The 24,804-nt window shown below is 35.0% G+C and overlaps 1 protein-coding gene and 1 pseudogene across 1 annotated transcript in view; one reads left to right on the top strand and one right to left on the bottom strand.

Annotated features, from left to right (window-relative positions):
- Nucleotides 1-24,804, bottom strand: part of ANKHD1 (ankyrin repeat and KH domain containing 1) — a 118,840-nt gene that overhangs the window by 78,639 nt on the left and 15,397 nt on the right. The window contains exons 2-7 of the mRNA NM_001204095.1: nucleotides 14,283-14,436; nucleotides 8,756-8,912; nucleotides 7,609-7,756; nucleotides 6,767-6,914; nucleotides 4,653-4,886; nucleotides 2,442-2,536 (exon numbers count right to left, since the gene is read on the bottom strand). Of these exons, the coding sequence (NP_001191024.1) occupies nucleotides 2,442-2,536; nucleotides 4,653-4,886; nucleotides 6,767-6,914; nucleotides 7,609-7,756; nucleotides 8,756-8,912; nucleotides 14,283-14,436 (936 nt within the window). The remainder of the gene's footprint in view (nucleotides 1-2,441; nucleotides 2,537-4,652; nucleotides 4,887-6,766; nucleotides 6,915-7,608; nucleotides 7,757-8,755; nucleotides 8,913-14,282; nucleotides 14,437-24,804) is intronic.
- LOC100688476 lies at nucleotides 1,518-2,314 on the top strand (annotated as a pseudogene).

The raw sequence follows: 24,804 nt of genomic DNA, 5'->3' as shown, positions 1-24,804 counted from the left end.
ATAAAGAATTCCTGAAACTCAGAAACAAAAACCAACCAACTTAATTCAAGAACAGGCAAAGGATCTAAATAGACTTTTCAACAAAGAAGATATACAATGGCTAATAAGCACATGAAAAGATGCTCAACTTCACTAATCCTTAGGGAAATGCACATCCAAACTATAATGAGATATCACCTCACAACCCTTCGGATGGCTACTACCAAAATACTCCCAGAAAATAACAAGTGTTGGTGAGAATATAGAGAAATTGGAATCCTTGTACACTACGGAAAAGTAAAAATGGTATAACCACTGTAGAAAAACAGTATGGTAGCAATTCTTCAAAAAATTAAAAATAGAAATACCATATTATCAAGCAATATCGCTTCTGAGTATATACTCAAAAGAACTGAAAGCAGGAACTTGAGCAGGTATCTGTACACCTGTGTTCACAGCAGCATTATTCACAATAGCTAATGCATGGAAGCAACCCAAGCATCCACCAAAGGATGAATGAATAAGCAAAATGTATTTCATATATATTTTATATATATGTATTTTATATATATATATACAAGGAAACATAATGCAGCCTTAAAAAAGTAAGGAAATTCTGACATATGCTACAACATGGATGAACCTTAAGAACACTGCTAAGTGGAAGAAGGCAGTCACAGAAAGACAAATCCTATATGATTCCTCTTCTTTTAATTAATTAACTAGTTAATTAATTTTGTAAGATAACTTTCTTTTTAAGATTTTATTTATTTATTCATGAGAGACACAGAGAGAAAGAGAGAGAGGCAAAGACACAGGCAGAGGGAGAAGCAGGCTCCCTGCAGGGAGCCTGACGTGAGACTCGATCCTGGGACTCCAGGATCACACCAGGCGCCAAACCGCTGAGCCACCCAGGGATGCCCTGTATGATTACTCTTAAATGAGACAGGGTGATCAAAATCATAAAGAGAAAGTAGAATGGTGATTGCCAGGGGCTGGGGAGAGCAGGGAATGCGAAGTTGCTATTTAATGGTTACAGAGTTTTAGTTGTACAAGATGAAAAGAGTTATGAAGATAGATGGTGGTGACGGTTATAGATCATGAATGTACTTAATACACTGAACTATATACTTAAAAATGTACAAGAATGCAAATTTTATATCTTTTACCACAATAAAAAAATTAGAGAAAATAAAGGTCTATCAATATGTTAGAATCGACAGAGCCAAGCCTGCCTTTTGTACTGTTACCTACAATGACAGATTTACTAGCAAAAGTTAAACAAACTGGGGCGCCTGGGTGGCTCAATCAGTTAAGTGTTTGCCTTCAGCTCAAGTCATGATCTCAGGGTTCTGGCATCAAGCCCCAAGTCGGGCTCCCTATCCAGTGGGGAGTCTGCTTCTCCCTCTCCCTCTGCCCTTTCCTTCTGCTCCTCCCACTGCTTGCATACTCTCTCTCTTGCAAATAAATAAATAAAATCTTTTTTAAAAATTAAAAAAAAAAAAAAAAGTTAAACAAACCTCCTCTAGCCATCCAAGATGCCAAACGGAAAGAAGTCTTAAGAGAAGAAAGTGGCCTTGGCCCTAGCTGTCATGAAGAAGCAGAAGGCCAAGAAGGTAGTCAACCCTGTCTAAGAAAAACCCAAGAATTCTGGCATCAGACAAGACATCCAGCCCAAAAGGGACCTCATCCACTTCGTCAAATGGCCCCACTACATCCACCTGTAGCAGCAAAAGGCTATTTTTCTATAAATGCCTAAAAATGCCTCCCACAATTAATCAGTTCACCTAGGCCTTGGACCACCAAACAGCTACTCAACTACTTAAGTTGGCCCACAAATACACACCAGAGACAAAGCAAGAGAAGGAGAGATTGTTGACATGGGGTGAGAAGAAAGTTGTGAGCCAAGGGAATATCCCCCACTAAGAGGCTGCCTGTCCTTCAAGCTGGGCTTAATACTATCACCATCTTAGTGGAAAATAAGAAGGCTCAGCTAGTAGTGATTGCACATGATGTGGATCCCACTGAGTTGTTGTCTTCTTGCCTGCCCTGTGTTGTAAGATGGGGTTTCCTACTTCATTATCAAGGGGAAGGCCAGGTTAGGGCATCTGGTCCATGGGAAGACCAACACCACTGTCCTGCCTTCACACAGATTAACTCAGAAGACAAAGGAGCTCTGGCTAAGCTGGCAGAAGCTATCAGGACCAATTATAATGACAAATATGATGAGATCTGCTGTCACTGGAGAGGCAACATCCTAGGTCCAAACTTGGTGATTTGCATTGCTAAGACGGAAAAGACAAAGGCTAAAGAACTGACCACCAAACTGGGCTAAGTGTATACTGTTGAATTTTCTGTACATAAAAGTAGTAAGTTCTCTTTCAAAAAAATAAAACAAAAACAAAGGTTAAACAAAACATTGCATTTCAGTGTCATCTCAAAGGAGTGCAATTTAAAATTACCATGCAAGCCTCCATTAAAGCAGTGTGCATCTCATCTGTTTTGTGCTCTTGATCTGCACCAGCATCAAGTAGAAAGCGAACCATATCCAAATGGCCTTAAAAACAAAACACATAAATTTTCAAACTGTATTTCTAAGGAATTGAGTATTAATATATAAGTATTAAAATGAGGAAACATTTTCTTTCAGGTATCTATACAAATATTTATGAGAATTCATTTTTCATTCAAGAAAGGAATGACTGTTTTACAAAGTCAATCCAAAATAATAAGCAGGCTCTCATCAAGGCATCTAGGTTTTAAAGATGGAATTAGTAGAAAGCACATAACTCAAGTTAAGTAAAGCAAGAATACTTATTCTTTGATTTAATCTATATAAACTATCAAACTATCAAATCAAAACACTGAAATCAAATAGAATGCCAAGCAAAATAGGTTTGGATCATATTTTTCATAAAAGCAGCATTAAAATAATGACCATAAACTCACTGTGGCAATGAACAGGCACAGAAAACTCCATTCAAAATAATTTCAACCCTCTGGATACATTTAATATATAAAAATCCTTAATAGTCGGTAAGAAAAAGACAAACACTCCAGTAGAAAAATGGATGAAGGACATGAAATGATTATTAAAAAAGAAATGCAAATGAATACTAAACTGAAAAAAAAAAATTAAACCTTCCTATTAAACAAATGAAAATTAAAATGAGACACCATTTTTTACTATCAAAATGGCAAATATTAAAAAGAATGATAATACCCAGTGTTGGTGAGGGTGTAGGGTGGGATAAAGGGCACTCTCAAACACTGCTGGTGGGAGTGCAAATTGGTTCAACCTTTCTAGAAGGCAATTTGGCAATATGTATCAAAAGCCTTAAAAATGTCCATACCCTTTGACCCAGCAATTCCACTTCCAGGAATTTATCCTAAGGAAATAATCAGAGATTAGGCAAAGATGTCTGCACAAGGATGTTATTACAGTGTTTTTAATAATAGTGAAAAACTGGGAACAATTCAAGGGTCCAACAATAGGCAATTATGGTGCATCCATTTGATGTATTTGCAGAGACTACTAGTTCCCTACTCAATATCCACTCTTTCAGTCTTCCTGAATAATAGAACTCTGATTTTATCTGAGTGGCAACACGCCTGACTACATTTCCCAGCTTCCCTTGCTACGTGTAGCTAATGAGATGTAAATAGAAGCTATGAGGCAGACGTCTAAGATTCCTTAAAGGTAGCTTACTAATTTGGAAGGCACTCCCCATTTTGCCCTTATCCTCTTCATTGTTCCTACAATATAGATTAATGGGGCTCTAGCTACCATCTTGGATTAAAGGTAATTTTGAAGATAGAAACCACTATCTAGGATATTAAGAAGGCAGAACAGAAAAACAGAATTCTGAGATCCTGATAGCAGTTGAATGGTTATACTGGCTCTAAACAACCTACCCTTGGACTTGATTTATATATATATAAAAGTTTCTCTTTTGTTTAAATCATTATTTGTTTAGGTTTCATGACACATGCAGCCATATTTACTGCTAGCTGAAATAGGGAAATACTAGGTGACCATCAAAAGTTGTGTTACAAAAATATTTGAGATGGGAAATGTTCATGATTTATTACTAAATAAAATAAGCAGACTATAAAACAGTTCAATATGGTTGTTTAGTTTAAATATATATATGTATATATGTTTGTTTATATATATGATTAAAAAACTCACTGGAAATAAGTACACTAAAATACTGCTTACATGCTTTAATCTTTAGGGGGCAACATTACATGTCATTATAAAATTTCTTTTCCTTATTTAGCTTTTCTGTGTTTTTTGAGGTTTTCTGTATCAACTATGATTATCACTATTATTTGAGTATTATTTTTGAAATAAAGGTTGGAAAAATCATATAAAACAAAAGTTATTAAATAATGGAAACTCTCTAAATCTGTACTATGAGCTTTTGTTGACTTCACAGTTACCTGAATAAATCTGAATTAAAATAATAAAAAAAACATACATTGTGAAATTATACTTTACAAAATACAGGCTAAAATGGACTTTCTATATAATCTCTTACAAATTACATAATTTGACAGCACAGGGAAAACATAAGTAATATAAAATTAATTCAAATACTCAACCCTCAAATATTTAAATTTCCAAAGTTGTTATGAAAAAATTGTAAATATTCATATATATAGAGTACCTTTATAGCATGCAAGGGTAAGAGCACTTTCTTTGAATTCATTAGAATGAGTGTTGATGCCTGCCCCATGATCCAGAAGAACTCTTGCAACTTCCACATGACCTGCACTAGCTGCTTCCATTAAGGGGGTATGTCCATTTTCATTATGATCTTCTATATTTGCACCTTCATTAAGTAGCACTTTCACAATGTCAACAAATCCTCCAGCACAGGCATAAGTTAATGCAGTATTTCCTAACAAGGGATAAAAAGATATACAGAATTATGATAAAATGGATACAACTATAACTATGTTATTTCTAGTTCTATGTTTTTTTTTTTAAGGTTTTATTTATTTATTTGACACAGAAAGAGAGAGAAGCACAAGTAGTAGGGAAGGGCAAACGGAAAGGGAGAAGTAGGCTCCCCATTGAACAGGGAGCCTAACTCAGGGCTCGATCCCAGGACCCTGAGATCATGACCTGCCTAAGCCACTGAGGTGAGCCTCAGTGCCACCTCACTGAGCCACTGAGGTGAGCCACTGACTAGAGCCCCTCTAGTTCTACTTCTTCAATTTCCTTACATAAACTACTAAAAGTATCATCCCAATTTTTTTTGTTCTATTGGTTCATCATCTGAATTTTCTTACTAATGCAAAGACTTATTATAAACAGGTCAATTTATTTCTCTTCCTATTAGATTAAAGATATGTATCAGAAGGAAAATGTACCTAAAACAACAAACTGTCTTATGAATAAATCTGCATAGATAAAGGAAAGGTAAAAGAAAATCAAGAAATGAATATATACACAAGAAAATGTTGAAAATTTTTAGGCTGTACAGTACTGAAAGAAAAAGGATACAAAAAAAAGAAAGAAAAGGGAATAATTTTGAATGATACATTATAATATTTTAAATAAAAATATATTGAAAGGGATTTTTCAAGATAACAATCTTATTTGACAAGCTAATAAGGAAGATATAAATCCCTTTTAGCATAACTCCTTCAAAAGCAAAATTTCGTTAAAATGTCATTATCTGGGACACCTGGGTGGCTCAGCAGTTGAGGCGTGATCCTGGAGTTCCAGGATTGAGTCCCACATCGGGCTCCCTGCATGGAGCCTGCTTCTCCCTCTGCCTATGTCTCTGCCCATCTCTTTCTGTGTCTCTCATGAATAAATAAATAAATAAATAAATAAATAAATAAATAAATAAATAAATAAATAAATAAAAACTTTTAAAAAAAGGTCATTATCCCTTGGTTTGCCATTATTTCTTTCTTGATTTTGTTTTGAGGTTTTTTATTTATTAGAAGGGGTAAGGGAGATGGTTTAACTATCTAATGATATAACACTGAAGACTGTTTTAGAGATTCAGCAAGAAAAGTAATATTCCAGAATCCAATGTGTTCAGAATTCAACTGCTCAACCATTTCACACATTATGCATATTACTATCATTAAAACTAAAACAAAGTGGTCAGCAAAATAGTCTACAATCCCTTCTAGGAAGTCTTGTTCATTTACATTTAATATTCACTTAAGGTATGGAACAATGATATACTTTCATGATGTACATTTTTAAAAATGATGTTGTTACCTCACTAAAACTAATCCTACTATTAAAACTATACCTATAACTCAAGACACATGACCAAGGCTCCTCCTATCTATGTGTCTGGGAAATATAAATGACTAAAAGAATAACTCTTACTAGAATAGCTTGCATTCTGCCACAAGAATATCTTAGTAGTAGTAAATGCATTCAGTATGCCTGACATGAAAAACCCCACAAGGTAAATACTCTCAGGTTAATCTATAATCTAAAATCAAGGCAGCTGGATTTAAATGAGATAAAGAATTATAAGACATACAATTCATAATTTTGCCTCATCATTATGGCAAATAAGAAACTTTTTCCAGCAGAAAAACTGTCAATCTTAGCCAAATAGAATCTTAGTCTTTTGAAGATATCAAATTAATTTATATTTTACTCAGAGATTCTAAACAACGCCTATGATTTTTCTGTAGATTTACAATTCATTTTCCAGTTGTAAAAATCAAATTTTTATCTCTTAGGTTATTATTAATTATATTAATTTATTTTCCTCAAATTACAACATAATTTTCTACTTACCTGTTGCTGACTGAGAGTTGACATCTGCATCATGAAGAAGTAATAATTTCACAATATCTAAATAACCTCCACTGGATGCTGCCATTAGGGGAGTTATGTCTCCTTTATTCCCTCGATCCTCAACATTAGCATGCATAGCAAGTAATACCTTTAAAACACATTACACAGAAACTGTCAATTCTTACTATTAATAGTATTTCTAGAGAATATACTGAATCTGGAAGGATATTCTTCGAGAATAGGGGTGAAAAAAATAAAAAATAATCGCTTTTGGGGAAAATATGTCAGTGCTCACCACTCATAACAGCAACCTAACGGTGCTATATTTTATGATATCATTACATATTAATCTTTAAGTAAAGTAGATAATCATATTATCCATCCTATTATAAAATGTTAACTGCTCTTGTCAAAGATTTTGTGTTACACTTGGGATTATTTAGCAAGAGAACAGCAAAACTACACTCCTAAGACAGAAACTAACTTGTGAAAACATGATTATTTTCCAATATTGCTAGAACAGACAGAAAAAAATGAGAAGAATTGAGGTAATCTGGATGAAATGACAATAAATCACTACTTTCAACTATAGCTGTGTATTATTTCTAAACACAAGTTGAAAATATTACTATTACTTCTATGTGTTTCTTATCCATTAGGAATAGTTTTAAGAAAATGGTAGAAAAATGCACCATGCCTAGTTACATGTGTAGGCAACAAAATTATTTATGTACGAGTTTCTTTTTTACCTATTGCCAAAAAGAACTTGGCCTCTAATGATAATTTCTTTGATTATCAAAATCCTTCCACAATTTCAATCAATCAAGATAAGTTGTGCTTACTTGTGCTAATTCATAATACCCTGCTGAACAAGCCAAACAGAGTAGACTTTCTCCTTCTTCTGTATGCTCATTTACACTTCTGCCTTCATCTAACAATTTACGAACAGCATTCACATCCCCATCTGAACAAGCTTCCGCCAGACTACGACTGAAAACAAAACCACCAACAATTAACCAACAAAGAAACACTCAGAATCCTATGATAATAAATTATATTAAATATACACAGAAAAGTGTTGATACAATAAAGAAAAAAATTATATGAACATTTTGTGTGTTTGCAATGCTAATTATTCATGTAAGCCAACCAAGCCAGAAAGGCAATACACTGAATATGAAAACAGCTGTCATTTTTATTTTTCAAAATGTTCTAACATACTGTCATATTAAATTTTATTTTTTATATTAAATTTTTTTTTATATTAAATTTTAAATAAAGTTTTAAAAAGTATTTGATGCACAAGTTTTTAAGCTCTACCAGTGCAATAATTCCCAAGGATATTTGGGGTATAATTCCATGGCTTAAAAATTTTATTTGATAACAGAAGGTGTAATCTATGTAAAAATTTTACTGCACGATGATTAACAAAATCAATCAATCTCAAACTTTAATGTGTGTACAAATCACCCATTTCTTGTTAAAATGCAGAATCTGATTCAGTAGTTCTAAGGTGAGGTCTGAGAGTCTGCATTTTGAACAAGATCTAAGGTTATGCTGATGCTGCTAGTCATGGGCCGTATCTCAGTAGCATGCACCTGGATTACTGCATTAACAACACATTTCACTTATTATTTACTCAAGCAGTCAGCTTACAGTTTACTACTATAATCTTTAGCCCAAGTAACTTCCTTAGAAAGAGAAATAAGATCTTACTTTGGATTTCTTACAGAATCTAGTATAGTACATGCCACAAGAATGCTCAATGAATATGAGTGAAATGCAAGACTAAAAGTATGGTATCTATTTTTATATCCATGTAACATACATATATTTATATATCTACTTAAAATATAATATCCATTCTAATATCCCTTTAGCTAAAGTTTATAATCCCCTCCAAAAGATATAATTAACCAAAAGTTGCTACTTCCCCAAATTCCATTCAAGAATATATTTTACACCCAGAAGAAGTCATTATACACATACGTGTCTACTTGTCCTGCATTGTGGCTATTTTCTGCTCTCATCCGTGTCAGTGCAGCAGCAGCTTCATCTAATGCACAACTTACTGAGGATGTCAGTCTCCGGAGTACCTCAGGATCTGCAAAAGCTTTACCATCAGCAGTTGACAATTTGCCAATTCCTTCAGTGTACATCAATCAATCAGGTAGTGCAGGGGAAGAAAAAGCATAGAAGTACAAATTGTAATTACAAAAAAAAAAAATTAAAAAAAATTGTAATTACATTGCTAAACACTATTATCTAGGGCACAAACAGCATAGTTTCCATTGATAAGGCTGACAATCAGAATATAAGGTTGATATCAATTTGCCACTAATGGCAAAGGCCATCACATAACCACATCTTTACAATGCACGTAATATTAATTTGCCCTACCTAACTCCAAATGTAACTTAACATGATGCTCATTGAGGTAAATGAAGGAAAGTTCTTTCAAAATATATAGTCATACTATAAGATCTCTAGTATAAGATCATATTTTCAGTGGTAATAAAGGGGCTATTCAGCATTAATACAATAAACAATCTGACAGTTTCTCCCTTTGGTTGAAAAGCCACCTAGAACCATCCTCTAGGAAAACAGTGTAAACTAAAATAAATTCATGCTCATATTTATTATGTGCCAGATACTAGGGAGACAAAAAGACAAAAAGGACATAGCTTCTGTCCTCACAGAGCTCACAGTCTAGTAGGACTATTAGATGTGTAAGTTGCCAATAAAACGTTTTCTCTTGATTCAGTAAGGAATCAGTGACAACTGTACAGAAAATTTCACCTGGGCAGCCCAGGTGTCTCAGTGGTTTAGCGCCACCTTCAGCCCAGAGCGTGATCCTGGAGACCCGGGATCAAGTCCCACATCAGGCTCCCTGCATGGAGCCTGCTTCTCCCTCTGCCTGTGTCTCTGTCTATCTCTCATAAATAAATAAAATCTTTAAAAAAAAAAAAAAAAGAAAATTTTGCCTGATCACTGCTGAAAATAAGAGGAAAAGTCAGTAAAGTTTTGGAGAACAACAAGAAGAAAAACAAGAAGGGAAAACTTGCCCAATAAAATATAAAATGTATTATGCCATTATGTGCAAATTATAACAGTATGATACTTGCACAAAACAGATAATTATGTCAAGAATATACAACAGAGACCAAAAAAAGACCCCAGATTATTTGTAAATTCAATGTGTGATAGATGTGAAATATCAAATCAAAGGAGATGGGAGGGCTCATTTCAAAAACACTCGTCAGAAATTGGTTACCATTTAAAAATTAAGTCAGATCTCTAATTCACATCATTTATAAAAATAAATACCAGGCAGACTGAAGATTTAAATATAAAAGAAAAAAAAAAAAAACCTGAAAAGTACTATCATACTATGCAGTATTTTTCTAATGTAGATGTAAGAGATACTTTTCTAAGCATGGGACTAAATTCCAAATGCCACAAAATAAAAGATTAATACATGTGATATTGAACACTTCTAATTTCAGTAAAAATTTCTATGTAATTAAACACAGTATAAAATTAAGGCAAAATAAAAAAATAAAAATAAGATAAATTAAGGCAAAATAAAAACAGAAAAAAATCAATACCCAATAAATTTAAATAATCATTTATAGAGTATGATGCAACTTACTGTTATTAAAGGAATACAAATTATAAAACTGACAAAAAATTGATTGAGGAGTAAGGGCTTCTGAAACTGTTGATAGGAATGTATACCGGGGTACAAAGTTGGCAGGGTGGGGGCAAATCTGACAAGTTATAAAACATTTATATGTAAACATCCTTTGACACAGTAATACCACTTTCTAATAATTTGTCCTATAAAGATACCTGCACAAATAAGAAAAGCTACATATGAATATAAATTACAGCATACTTGTAATACCAGAAAATAGGAAATAATCTAAGTATCTCAATAAGGAATTGGTAAAATATATTATGGTACATCTAAGCAAGATAATATTATCTTATCCTTTAAAAGAAGGAGAAAGACAGGGGTGCCTGGGTAGCTTAGTTGGTTGAGCATCTACCTCTTGGTTTCAGTTCCAGTCATGACCTCTGGGTTGTGGGATAGAGCCCCATTCCAGTCTCTGTGCTGGGTAAGGGAACCTGTCTGACATTCTCTCTCCCTCTCTATGTGCCCTCTGTCCTCACACTCAAAAAAATAAAATAAAATAAGATAAAAATGAAGAAAGAAGGGAGATAGACATACCATATTATACAATGCTCATAATAAACTAAGAAGCCTAGTAATACCTAATATGTTCTCATAATTAAAAACACAGAGTCTAGGGGCACCTAGCTGGCTGGCTCAATTGGAAAAGTGTGACTCTGGATTTCAGGGTCATGAGTTTCAGTCCTACATTGGGTGTAGAGATTACTTTTAAACACACACACACACGTACACACAGAGTCTAAAAATTCCTCAACACAATGTTCAAAAAGCAAATGAAAATACTGAAGCACAAAAAGAAAATATTCATCCAATAGTCAGCTTGCACAGGTCTTAGAAAGGAGCACATCATTTTAAAATACATCTAACGGGGGGCCTGGGTGGCTCAATCGATTAAGTGTCTGACTGGTGATTTTGTTCAAGTCATGATCTCATGGGTTGTGAAATCAAGCCCTGCATCAGGCTCTGCGTTCAGCAGGGGGTCTGCTTGACATTCTCTCCCTCTGCCCCTTCCTAATTCATGCTCTATTTCTCTCTCTCTCTCTCTCTCTCTTTCTCTCTCTCCAAATAAATAGGGCATTGGGTGGCTTCGTCAGTAAAGAGTCTGCCTTTGGCTCAGGTCATGATTCCAGCATCTTGCAATGAAGTCCAGTATTGGGCTCCCTGCTAAGCAGGGTGTCTGCTTCTCCCTCTATCCTTCCTCTCTGCTTGTGATCTCTCTGTCTCTCAAATAAATAAAATCTTTAAAAAAAAAAAAGCCATTGAACTTATTAAAAATAATAAAAATTAAATTTAAAAATCTTAAAATAGGCCTAACAATTTCTTTAGACACAACATTATATCCAACCATGTATGGAGTTCAAATTGTCAAAATACACAAAATTTAAAAATTCAATAGTTTTTGACACCCCCCAGGAAGGCAGGTATCATTATTTTCAAGGATTATTTTCTTTCTATCAATATAGGTATGACAAACAAGCAATTCTAAGGTATCTTGATGATTATTTCAGACTTAATATGAATAAAAAGAGAAATCAAGGAAAGTAAAATGTTTAACGTTATCAGAAAACAGCTCTGAATGAGAATCATGAAGTGCCAGAAAAAAAAGAAAAATGAGTTTAAAACTCTTATTTAGGGACTAAGGAGTAATACAACATGATTGAAGTGTGAGCCTATGCCAGAGAGTAAAAATGTACTACCACCAGTAAACAAAGCTTGATCTGGGAAATAAAAGGAAAGCAAGAGAAGACTTGGAGAAGAGAGATGTCTTTTCTCCACATTTCTCTCTGCTCTAAGCAAAATAATGTAAGGTTCCAAAGCAAAGCAAAAACATAACACCCCCCAAAACTAGAGGATGGTCATGGCACTGCCAATTCAGGAATCTTATACAGGATATCTCTAAATCACAAGTAGGAGACACACAGGAAACCCAGACTCTAAGGGAGGGACATTCAATGTAATTACTAATGTGACCTTTATACCTTTTTTTAAAAAATTACTAGTTCTGCCTTAATTTAAATAGTCTTATTTTGTTGACTCTAATTTTAAGTTTCTATCAGTTGCAAAAAGAACACTAGGTTGCCTAAAGTCAATCTGCTACAAATTGTACCTATGCTTTTCCATAACAGGACAAAGTTAAAGGAGTAACAAGAGGATATCAAGCAAGCTCATTTTTAACATAACATCTAGGTCTTTCCAAGAATAATATAAAAGTGCTCAATTTATTTTTGCTCTTATTTGTCCTATCATTATTTGGTCAAATGTAATACTGTTTTTCTTCAATCAATATGAAATGTGCTAAAAGGCTGCTGTGATTTTTCTGAATATATATTCTTGGACACTATTTTCAAAAATAACCTATACATTCTTCTAGATCAAATTCTTACATGTAGGGCACATTAGTGGCTCAGTCAGTTAAGCAACTGCCTGCCTCTGGCTCAGGTCATGATCACATGGTCCTGGGATCAAGCCCCCACAATGGGCTCCCTTGCTCAGAGGGGAATCTGCTTTTCCCTCTCCTTGTACTCCTCCCCCCGCTTGTGTTCTCTCTTTCTCTTCCAAATAAATAAATAAATCTTTTAAAAGTTTTTTAAAACAAATTCTTACACATATTGAATATGCACATATATTTATGCTAAATAAGTAACTTAAAGGAGTATCATATAAAATGAATGTATCTCAAAAGCAATATACCGAAAAAAAGAAAAGCAATATACAAAGATTAGAAAAAATTAACTTCCTTCTTAAAACAATTTTAGCTGATAAAAGGCTTTCATTAAAGTGGAATGGAAACTCCATACAACAAATAATATGTAGATTGCATAATATAAAATAGTGATAAGTATATATTATTGAGAAAACAAGCTTATCACAGATTTTTCTCTTAAGCTACCACAGAACAAGAAGATGATATACAGCTAGGTATATTTCAGTCTAATTTAGTGTTCAATTTTTATTTAACTGTCTTCTAAGAAAAAAATAGCAATTCATAACTAAGTTACCCCTAGATAAAAGTAAACAAGTAATCACATGCAGAATACCCCAAATCAGTTAATTAAGATCAAAGATTCATAATTTGATGAACAAAATTTATCTCCCACATTTTTTTTTAAGATTTTATTTATTTATTCATGAGAAACACAGAGAGAGAAGCAGAGACATAGGCAGAGGGAGAAGCAGGCTCCCTGTTGGGAGTTTGATGCAGGACTCAATCCCAGGACCCTTGGATCACTACCTGAGCCAAAGGCAGATACTCTATCTCCCACACTTATAATGTAATTGGTAATAAGTAAGTTTTCCTTGATAACTAGCTGATTATCTAAGACTTAAAAACAATGTTGAACCCAGTAATCATCCATTGACAACTTTCAACCAAGAATTTTTAAAATAGAAAATGTGAATATTTTCTTTAGAAAATAAAAAATAGGGATCCCTGGATGGCTCAGCGGGTTAGAGCCTACCTTTGGCCCAGGGCGTGATCCTGGAGTCCTGGGATTGAGTCCCGCATCAGGCTCCCTGAATGGAGCCTGCTTCTGCTCTCTCGCTCCCTCTCTCTCTCTCTGTCTCTCTCTCTCTGTGTGTCTCTCATGAATAAATAGATAAAGTCTTTAAAATAAAATAAAATTCTTAAATAAAAATAAAAAGAAAGCCAGTATCTCCTGAAACTTTAAAAAAAAAAAAAAGAAAAGAAAAAATATAATACATTGTCAGAGTTCAAATTTCATATTATGTCATATATTTTGGGGTACTCTTGTATAGCTTTACACAGATATCTAGACTTTTAAAAGAGATGAAAATAAGAAAACAAGAAAACAAAATTACCTGCTGCTTCTAGCAATGCTTCTAATCGTGCCTGTGTCTCTGGATCCACAGTGCGTAAGTCTGCTCCTTCTGCAGTACTTGATAAGAATATCTCTGATGTTGTTTTCAGTACTGGGTTATCCAGATCTTCTTGGTCCAAAATAAATGATTCGACCTGTTTTTTGAATTAAAAATGCAATATTCATGAAACTGATGTCAATATTGTTAGAATAACTGCACTTTAAGGTAGTATGATTTCTGGTTTGGAATTTATAAATTATTATAAAAACATGGGGCTGTGGGAAGGGACTTTGAGGGAGCCTCCTATCTGCTTATCTTCAGACATGACTACAATATACCTCAGACACACCAGATTCAAATTTCCTGAAGAGCATTATATCTTCTGTGCCTAGCACAGAGCTTGTAAAACAGCTTTTCTTTTCTTTTTAATTTATTTTATTTTTTATTATTTTTAAAGATTGTATTTATTTATTCATGAGAGACACAGAGAGAAGCAGAGACATAGAGGGAGAAGCAGGCTCCATGCAGGGAGCCTGATGTGGGACTCGATCCCAGGACTTCCAGATCATGCCCTGAGCCAAAGGCAGGTGCTCACACTGAGCCATCCCTGTTTTTGTTTTTTTAAATGTAACAAGTACATTAACATAGTCCTTGGGAAGATGTAAACAGGCCTAGATGTAAAAAGACTAGACAGCATGGGTAGGTCATTAAAGCACAGTTTTTTCTCTCTTCTAATCAATTTATTAAATTCTGATTCTTCAACGAAAATAAGACATCATACACTGGCAAATATCTGGAGCCCTATATACAAGAAAGCTTCATGAAGTTAGGACCCATACCTGTTTGTTCAATGCTCTGTTCTCTGGGCTTAAGAATACCTCATATAGGGATCCCTGGGTGGCGCAGCGGTTTGGCGCCTGCCTTTGGCCCAGGGCACGATCCTGGAGACCCGGGATCGAATCCCACGTCGGGCTCCCGGTGCATGAAGCCTGCTTCTCCCTCTGCCTGTGTCTCTGCCTCTCTCTCTCTCTCTGTGTGACTATCATGAATGAATAAAAATTAAAAAAAAAAAAAAAGAATACCTCATATATAGTAGGTACTGAATCTGTATTTACTGAAATGAATGAATAGCATAAGCAAAAGCAACTTATGAAAATAAACACATACTCCTCTAATTTCAAATCAACTTAATTCTTAAATGAATTTTCTTAACAAATAAAATATGTACAATCCTTCTGAAAAGCAATTTGGAAATATGTATCAAAATGCTTTAAAAGACTCATGCCCTTTAACTTAGTAATTCCATTTTAAGGATTCTTTTTTTTAAGATTTTATTTATTTATTCATGAAAGACACAGAGAGACAGAGAGGCAGAGACACAGCCAGAGGGAGAAGCAGGCTCCCCTGATGGGAGCCTGATGTAGCACTCGATCCCAGGACCCCGGGATTACGCGGTGAGCTGAAGGCAGACGCCCAACTGCTGAGCCACCCAGGCGTTCCGTATTTTAAGGATTCTATCCTTAAAAAGGTATCTGAAAGCAAGACAAAAATATGCAAGGATGGTCACTGCACATGAATTCAAATTCCAAAAATGAGAGGAAGAAAACTAAAATTGGTAATTTGATAAATACATTCTGTCAGTTATACGACGGACTACCGTACAGTCATTAAAAACAATGTTTCTAAAGCAAATTTAGTGACATGAGAAAGTATTCATAAAGTGAAAATCGTAAGATTCAAAACAGTATGATCTTTATTTTGCTAAAAGTATATATACATACATGCATATAAACATGAACAAGACTATCATGTATATAAACATGAGTATATATTTATGTACCTAGATATATCTACAATATGTAAATACAAATATAAATACATACATACATACATATATTTGTATGTAAATACAAATATAAATAATAGTGAAAGGGAATATAAAGGAAGGGAGAAGAAATGTATAGGAAATATCAGAAGGGGAGACAGAACGTAAAGACTGCTAACTCTGGGAAACGAACTAGGGGTGGTAGAAGGGGAGGAGGGCGGGGGGTGGGAGTGAATGGGTGACAGGCACTGGGGGTTATTCTGTATGTTGGTAAATTGAACACCAATAAAAAATAAATTAAAAAAAAAAAAGAAAAGTAAAGCCAAGAACTGCAAAAAAAAAAAAAAAAAAAATTGTAAATACATACAACCAGGGAGGTTAACATATTTGTAGACAGAAAAACAGGAACAGAAGGTTAAGTACTTCTCCAAGGTCACATAGCTAATAAATGACAAAGACAGGTTTCAAACCCCACCATAGAACTACACAGTTTATGCTCTTAACTACTAGACAATGCTACTTCAGGACCACAGTATTTGGACTACATTATTTGGCATATTTGGCTATTTTGTCATCAGTTTCATAATGGCCACCAAATAAACGTCCCAACAAAGACTGTAAAGTTAAAATGATCTGGATACATTTTATTACCTCATGAAGTACTAAAATTTTACAAAATAAATCTTTTAACTTTACATCTAATAACATTGAGCCACATTACTATGCTGCTGCAACACAGCTTCTTTAATATGTAATTACAGACAAAGATGCCAGTAGATAAATGTGGCCTATCAGTTGTTAAATGATATGAAAAGATAACCGCTTGTACAATAAAAATCACAGGCCCGGGCAGCCCCAGTGGCGCAGCGGTTTAGCGACGCCTGCAGCCTGGGGTGTGATCCTGGAGACCCAGGATCGAGTCCCACATCGGGCTCCTTGCATGGAGCCTGCTTCTCCCTCTGCCTGTGTCTCTGCGCCTCTCTCTCTCTCTCTCTCTCTCTCTCTCTGTGTCTCTCATGAATAAATAAATAAAATCTTTAAAAAAAAAAAATCTCAGGCCCAAGAAATTATTAGGTATTTGCAGATACATATACTTGCCAGTTATGAGGATAGATAAAACCATCATGCCAGATTCTGGAATTTTTTATTACAGATGGTATTTAGAAGTTATCATTTTTATTTCATAAAAAACATTGGTCTAATGTGGCATTACATGTACTACTGAGTCAAATACAGATTTGTGTCATGTAATATTTTAAAAATCCAAGTTAGAATTCTCTATTCTCTCTTACTCATTTCCCAATATTTACTGAAGTCCTATTTTATATGAAGCACCTTGACAGTACAAAAATGTTGGTAGAAGATATAAGTCAAAGGCAACATGACTATCACAAAAGGCATCGAAGAGAAATAAATGGTACAACTACCATTTAATGCATTAAAGAGAGAGAAATTGCTTCCAGCCCCAGGAATGTAAGACTTTGCACAAGAAACAGCATATAGGTTAGGCATTGGGAATAGAGGCAAAAGGGAATGAAATTAAAAAGGGGCTTGAAGATGCATTCGGAAAGTGATGAATGGTCCACTCTCAAGAAATATAAGGTCCTTCATATACTGCTGGTGGGAATGTAAATGACACAGCTACTTCAGGAAATAGTTTTGTGGTGGTCCAAAAATTAAACAGAATAGAATAAACATATGACCCAGAAATTTCATTTCTATCTACACAAGAGGATTTAAAACATGTCCATACAGTAATCTGCATACAGGGATCCCTGGGTGGCGCAGCGGTTTGGCGCCTGCCTTTGGCCCAGGGTGTGATCCTGGAGACCCGGGATCGAATCCCACATCGGGCTCCTGGTGCATGGAGCCTGCTTCTCCCTCTGCCTGTGTCTCTGCCTCTCTCTCTCTCTCTCTCTCTCTCTCTGTGACTATCATAAATAAATAAATTTAAAAAAAAAACTTAAAAAAATCTGCATACAGGTTAATAGCTATGTTATGTTCAATGGACAAAAAATAGAAAAAAAAGTCTATCAACTAATAAATGAATAAATAAAATATGGTATATATACAAATAATGGAACATTATTCTGCCATTAAAAGGAATAAGTACTGACACATGCCATAGCATAGATGAACCATGCAAATACTATGCTTAATGCAAGAGCAAGAAACAAGAAGTCAATTATTGTATGATTCCACTCATATGAAATGTCTAGCATAGACAAATTCATGGAGACAGAAAGTAACTTAATGGTTTAAGTGAAGAGTCAGAGAGGGAGGGATTGCAGGGACTATTAATGGGTCTAAAGTTTCTTTCTGGAATGATGAAAATGTCTGGAATTAGATAGTGGTGTCTGCTGTACACCTTCTAAATATACTAAAAAACCATTGAATTGTACACTTAACATGCTAAGTTTTACGGTATGTAAATTTTATCTCAAATTTTAAAAAAACCATAAAGTACCTAGAGCACCACTACAGCTTTAGGCTAGAAAGAACTGGAGATAGATTTGAATAAGACCGGGATCCCTGGGTGGCGCAGTGGTTTAGCGCCTGCCTTTGGCCCAGGGCGCCATCCTGGAGACCCGGGATCGAATCCCATGTCGGGCTCACGGTGCATGGAGCCTGCTTCTCCCTCTGCCTGTGTCTCTGCCTCTCTCTCTCTCTCTCTCTCTGTGTGTGTGACTATCATAAATAAATAAAAATTAAAAAAAAAGATTTGAATAAGACCATGCAAAAGGTGACAGATTGCTCATCATCTACCTGTCACCACCACTAAGAGAGAATCAGTAGCAATGTCATCCTGGATGTCAGTAACAGTAGTATCACATACACAAGACAGCACATTCCTAAGTGCTTGGGAAGAACCAAGTTTGGGAAAAAAACAAAAAATAGAGATATGTCCCTTGGCTTCAAGGGGCTTATAACTTCTAAAAATTATAATTCACAAGACAATTTATTCAGTTTAATTTTCCTACATCTTAAAATACATGTAAATTCACGTTTCAGTTAGGCAACATGACATAATGGAAAGAATACTGTACTACAGATCAGGAAAATGAGATTGAAGTATCACTTTCACCAGGCACAATGTGTGACATTAGACATGTCACTTTCTGCCTTTCTGATGTTTCATTTCTTCCTCAATAAACAAAGACAAAACCTGCTCTATCTTACAATGCTATTGAAATGATGAAATAAGGCAAAATAATTTGAAAATAATAAAATACTATATAAACGTAATTTTTAGAATACTAATTCTGTGTAATTAAAACTCATTTGTCCTGTCCCTTACCATAGGATCTATCTTCTATGACCTTTCAAACTGGAAAAATGATATTCACTAAGAATCTCACATGATACACTTTCATCAGAATTCCCCTGAATTCTTTTATTTTTATTTTATTTATTTTTTACCAGTTTCATTAGGCTATAACTAACACATAACATTGTATGAGTTTAAGGGGTTCAACATAATGATTTCATGGATGTATATACTGTGAAATGATCACCATAGTAAGTTTAATTAACATCCATCACATCACAGTTAAAATTTTTTTCCTTGTGATGATCACTTTAATTTCCAAGTGTAGTTTTAGGCATTTTATACTTAAGTTCTGACCCAAAAGATCAAATTTTAGGGGCTCCTGGCTGACTCAGTCAGTGGAATGTGCAACTCTTGATCTTAGGGTCGTGAGTTTAAGCTCCATGTGGGATGTAGAAACTACTTAAATAAATAAAACTTAAAAATAAATAAATAAATAATAAAAAGATAAAATTTTAAATATCTACACTTGTGGGAAAAACCTTAAGTTTCCCGGAATGAGTTGTGGTATATTTAACTATACACACAAATGATTTGAATATAATTAGATGTACTAAAAAAGCACTCAACTCTAATATATCATCTGTCCTATCCTCTCTAAAATTTTAAAAGCGAGTCTCAATGTGGAGTCAATAAAAAGACAAAATATCCAGTTATACCTATCACTTTGGGAATACTTGTGGCGTTACTTTTGGTAGTTCATAAATATCTTACCCGGAAAAAAAAAAAAAAAAAATCTTACCCGGTAAAACTACTGAAACACATACTCTTGTAATTCAGATTGCAATAGCATTATCTCAACTAGACAACACAGAAACCATCTATAGTTACATGAAAATACTAAATTAGACTAACATAAAAGGCTTGGTATATCTAACATAAAAGTCTTGGTAATGTAGTCCCAAAAAACACATCTAGAAAATAGGTAAGTCCAAAATAATGTTATATCTAATTAAATTAGTCTTTATCATGTAAGTGAATAAAGAAGCTCCAAAATTTCTTACATACAGCTAAAGGATCACAGAAATATACCTACTGCTCAATGATAATTACATTGCTTCCTCTATCCAGCAGCTACCCTGAACAGCAAACATAAAGCATCCATTTATAGTGGTACTGTTTTTGCCAGTGACAAGAAAGTTTACTTCAAGTCTTAAAGGTTGCAGATTCTTTTACTATCTCCTGATTAGGTACAAAAACAAAAGATGGAAGAAAAAAGATGAGAGGGAATCTGGCCCTCAAAAAACTGTTTTTCTCTTATAGGTAATCTTTTCTAAATGCTACAGGCAAAACACTTTGTCTTCCTTCTCAAAAGTCTTTTCTCTTGCTCCCTTCTTTTAAAAAAAAGCTGAGAGTAGTAGCTTAAAACAGAATTTAAACAAAGGGGGGCAGGGTAGAAAAAGGGAACAAGCATTTTCTCCTTTTTTTTTTTTTTTTAATCCCATCTGGCATTTCTAAAATGAACAACTGGATGGATGGCAACAGTGACTAAGAAGATTAACCACAGACTCAACTACTATCACCTTGAAAAAACAAAGTCAATCACCTGGCCAAAATCTAGTTAGAAAAATCATTTATTAACCCAGCTACGCTTTGGCCAAAACTCAATTCCACTAAAAAACAACAACCAAAACCCCCATATAATTTCTATCAAGTGTAAGTACCAGTGTTACAATTAAACTTTAACAATATTAATATGTTTTAAGTCTTACAAAAGTAAAACGATAAAACCTCACCAATACATTTGTCAATAACCAATTGCTACCTTATCTAAGGTATATTTCTGGAAATAGCAATTGCTAGTTAGAGAAAATAATAAAAAGGGAACGTTTGATCATAAAACATGTACTTTTTGTTAAGATTTTATTTATTTATTCATGAGAGACACAGAGAGAGAGAGAGGCAGAGACACAGACAGACAGAGAGGCAGGCTCCCCACAAGGAGCCCAATGCAGAACTCAATCCCAGAGCCCGGGATCATGCCCTGAACTGAAGGCAGACACTCAACCACTGAGCCACCCAGGCATCCCAAAACATGTACATTATATATATTTCTTTATATATTTTCCAGTCACTTGGTCATATCATGCAACAAGCAAAGACTACCAAGCTCTCAAATATAAGTTGAAAATACATTTTTTACATAGAACATCTTTTAACCTAACAATGAATTATGAAACTTTTATTTCAAACATGTTAAATAAATTTGTATTTTGAGTTGGGGACTAAAATATTATAGCCACAAAGTTTGTTTCCGCTAATATTTATGAATAATCATCACTCCATGGGGCATCTAGGTGGCTTAGTCAGTTAAGCGTCTCGGGTCATGATTCCAGGGTCCTGGAATCCAGTCCCTTGTCAGGCTCCCTGCTCAGCATGGAGCCTGCTTCTCCCTCTGCCTCTGCTCCTCCCCCCTCCTCACTCACTCTTTCTCAAATAAATAAAATCTTTAAAAAAAAAAAAGAAGAAGAAGAAGAACCTCACTCCCATGAATTCCAACCTGGGCTGTAAAGAAGGGTAAATGTTTTACACTACCTCTTCTCACAAACTTTCAAAAATAAAGCTCCCTTAAAAGATTCAGATTTGAGGAGTGCCTGGCTAGCTCAGTCAGGGCAGTGTGTGGCTCTTGATCTTGGGGTTAGGAGTTCAAGCCCATATCGGGTGTAGAGATTACTAAAAAATAAACGTTTTAAAAATTCTCTTTAAAAAGAAAAGAGATTCAGGGGCACTTGGGTAGCTCAGTGGCTGAGTGTCTGCCTTTGGCTCAGGTTGGGATCCCGGAATCCTGGGATCCAGTCTTGGCATCAGCTCCCTACAGGGAGCCTGCTTTTACCTATGCCCATGTCTCTTCCTTCTCTGTGTCTTTCATGAATAAATACATAAAATCTTTAAATAAATAAATAAGAGATTCAGATTTGATCATTTAAAATGGAAAGCTAGGTAAAACATTGTAAACATCTGTAACATTTTTTAAACTGCATTTGCTATATCTCTTCTCTTTTGTAGTTTATAGTTGGATAGACCAGTATGTCTTACTTTTCCCCACTCACAGTAAGCCCTCTAAATCAGAATCAGCATTTATACCATTTCAGAATACAGGTGGTTTACTACGGATTTCTACTTGGAACAGCAAAAAGTATGGATCATGTTCCAAGAGATAATTAATAAAGGACATAGCAATTCTTTTTTGCAAAAAAACACAGTATTTAAAAGTTTTGATAACAGTATCACCACAAACATCCCCCAAAATGTACTCAAAGGGAGAAAGTAATACATTTGCAATTTAGGACCAAATAATGATAAATTTAGGAATAAGTTTTACTGATACTATAAGACCCAATAAAATCAACAAAAACATCTTGAAATACTGGAATGAAAAGACTGTATTCCTTAACAAAAACTTTTCAAGTTTCTTTCTACAAGGAAAACTGTATTTCTAAGTTCAAACCCACAATCCTCTTCTCAAAAAACAGTAATGGTGGGGCGCCTGGGTGTCTCAGTAGGTTAAGCATCTGCCTTCAGCTCAGGTCATGATCTTAGAGTCTTGGGATCAAACCCTACATTAGGCTCCCTGCTGGCTAGAAGCCTGCTTCTCCCTCTCCTTGCCCCTCCCCTTGCTTGTGTGCTCTCTCTCAAAGAAATAAAATCTTAAAAAACAAAACAAAACAGAAATGATACTTTGGGATATCTGAAGTTGATTAATTCCACATAGCACATACAAGAAAGAACCAGTATGCTTTTCCTAATTCTAAGTTAAATCTAGAGAAAATTAACTTCACCTTGCTCCATTATAAACACCCAATTTCTAAACTATAGTTTTAATACAGAATCTATTTTTCTTTTGAAGTTTCTAATCAAAGATGGGAGAAAGGAAGGTCTTCTTAAAAGTAATTGCTACTTGGGGGACCTGGCTGGCTCAGTTGGTAGAGCATGTCACTCTTAATCTCAGGGTCATGAGTTCCAATCCCATCTTGGGCAAAGCATCTGCTTAACAAATAATAATAAAGAAATAAAAACAAAAACTCTATTTAAAAAAAAAGCTACCATGAATTAAGTGCATTAAAAAAATAGGCTACCATTAATAAAATGCCTAATATCTACCAACATTTTCCATATATTATTCCAATCATCTTTTTTCTTTAAAGATTAATTTATTTATTTTAGAGAGAGACTCCTAAGCGCAGAACCCAATGCAGAGCTCAATCTCACAACCCTGAGATCATGATCTGAATAGAAACCAGTAGTTAGGGGATCCCCGGGTGGCTTGGCGGTTTAGCGCCAACCTTCAGCCCGGGCCTGATCCTGGAGTCCAGGGATCCAGTCCCGCATCCGGCTCCCTGCATGGAGCCTGCTTCTCCCTCTCCCTCTGCCTGTGTCTCTGCCTCTGTGTGTGTGTGTGTGTGTGTGTGTGTGTCTCATGAATAAATAAATAAAATCTTAAAAAAAAAAAAAAACACAATCGTTGGAAGCTCAATGGACTGAGCCACCCAGGTGCCCCTCATTCAATCATCTTAACTACTCAAGTTAGATTAACTGACTTTCACTTTAAATAACTGAAACTCAGAAAAGTGACTTGCCCAATATCACATAACTATACAGGATCTGAAGCTACGTACTTTGGACTCCAAAGCTCATACTCTTTTTACCACACCAAACCATATTAAGCGAATCTTCTAAAAAACAAACATTAACAAAGTAAGCAGAAAAATGAAGTCCTGGCTTCTACCCATTATCCCAAATAGAAAATAAGCATTCAACACTCTAAAAGAATACTTGAATTTAGTAAGTTAAAAAGAGCCTCAAACACCCATAAACCGGGATCCCTGGGTGGCTCGGCCGTTTAGCGCCTGCCTTCAGCCCAGGGCATGATCCTGGAGACCCCCAGATCCAGTCCCGCGTCAGGCTCCCTGCACGGAGCCTGCTTTTCTTTGTCTCTCATGAATAAATAAAATCTTAAAAAAAAAAAACATAAACCTCCAATTAATAACAATAAGGGGAGGAAAGCATAATGACTAAGAGCAAGAAGACTCTTAGAACACCAGCTCATCACTCAAAGTGTGATCTTAGCTAACTTGTCTTACCTCTTTTAACCTCATTTATCTCAGCTATAAAATAAGGATAGCAGTACCTGTATCACAGGGCTAATGACGAGTAAGCAAGATGTTATATCTAAAATTGCAAAACAATGCTTAACACATGGTAATTGCTCAACAAATATTAGTTGCTATTATTCTTATTAATATTACCACTACTACTATCATTAAAGTCAGTTTGCCTTGTCTTCCTTTATTCTTACTCTCCACTCCACACAAATATAGGATCTATTCTAATCATTTCAGGCTAATAAGTAACCTGAACATATTAAGCAC

The sequence above is a fragment of the Canis lupus genome, chromosome 2, assembly GCF_011100685.1.
Source record: "Canis lupus familiaris isolate Mischka breed German Shepherd chromosome 2, alternate assembly UU_Cfam_GSD_1.0, whole genome shotgun sequence".
Lineage (NCBI taxonomy): Eukaryota > Metazoa > Chordata > Mammalia > Carnivora > Canidae > Canis > Canis lupus.
This window is presented reverse-complemented; position numbering and strand designations above follow the sequence as displayed.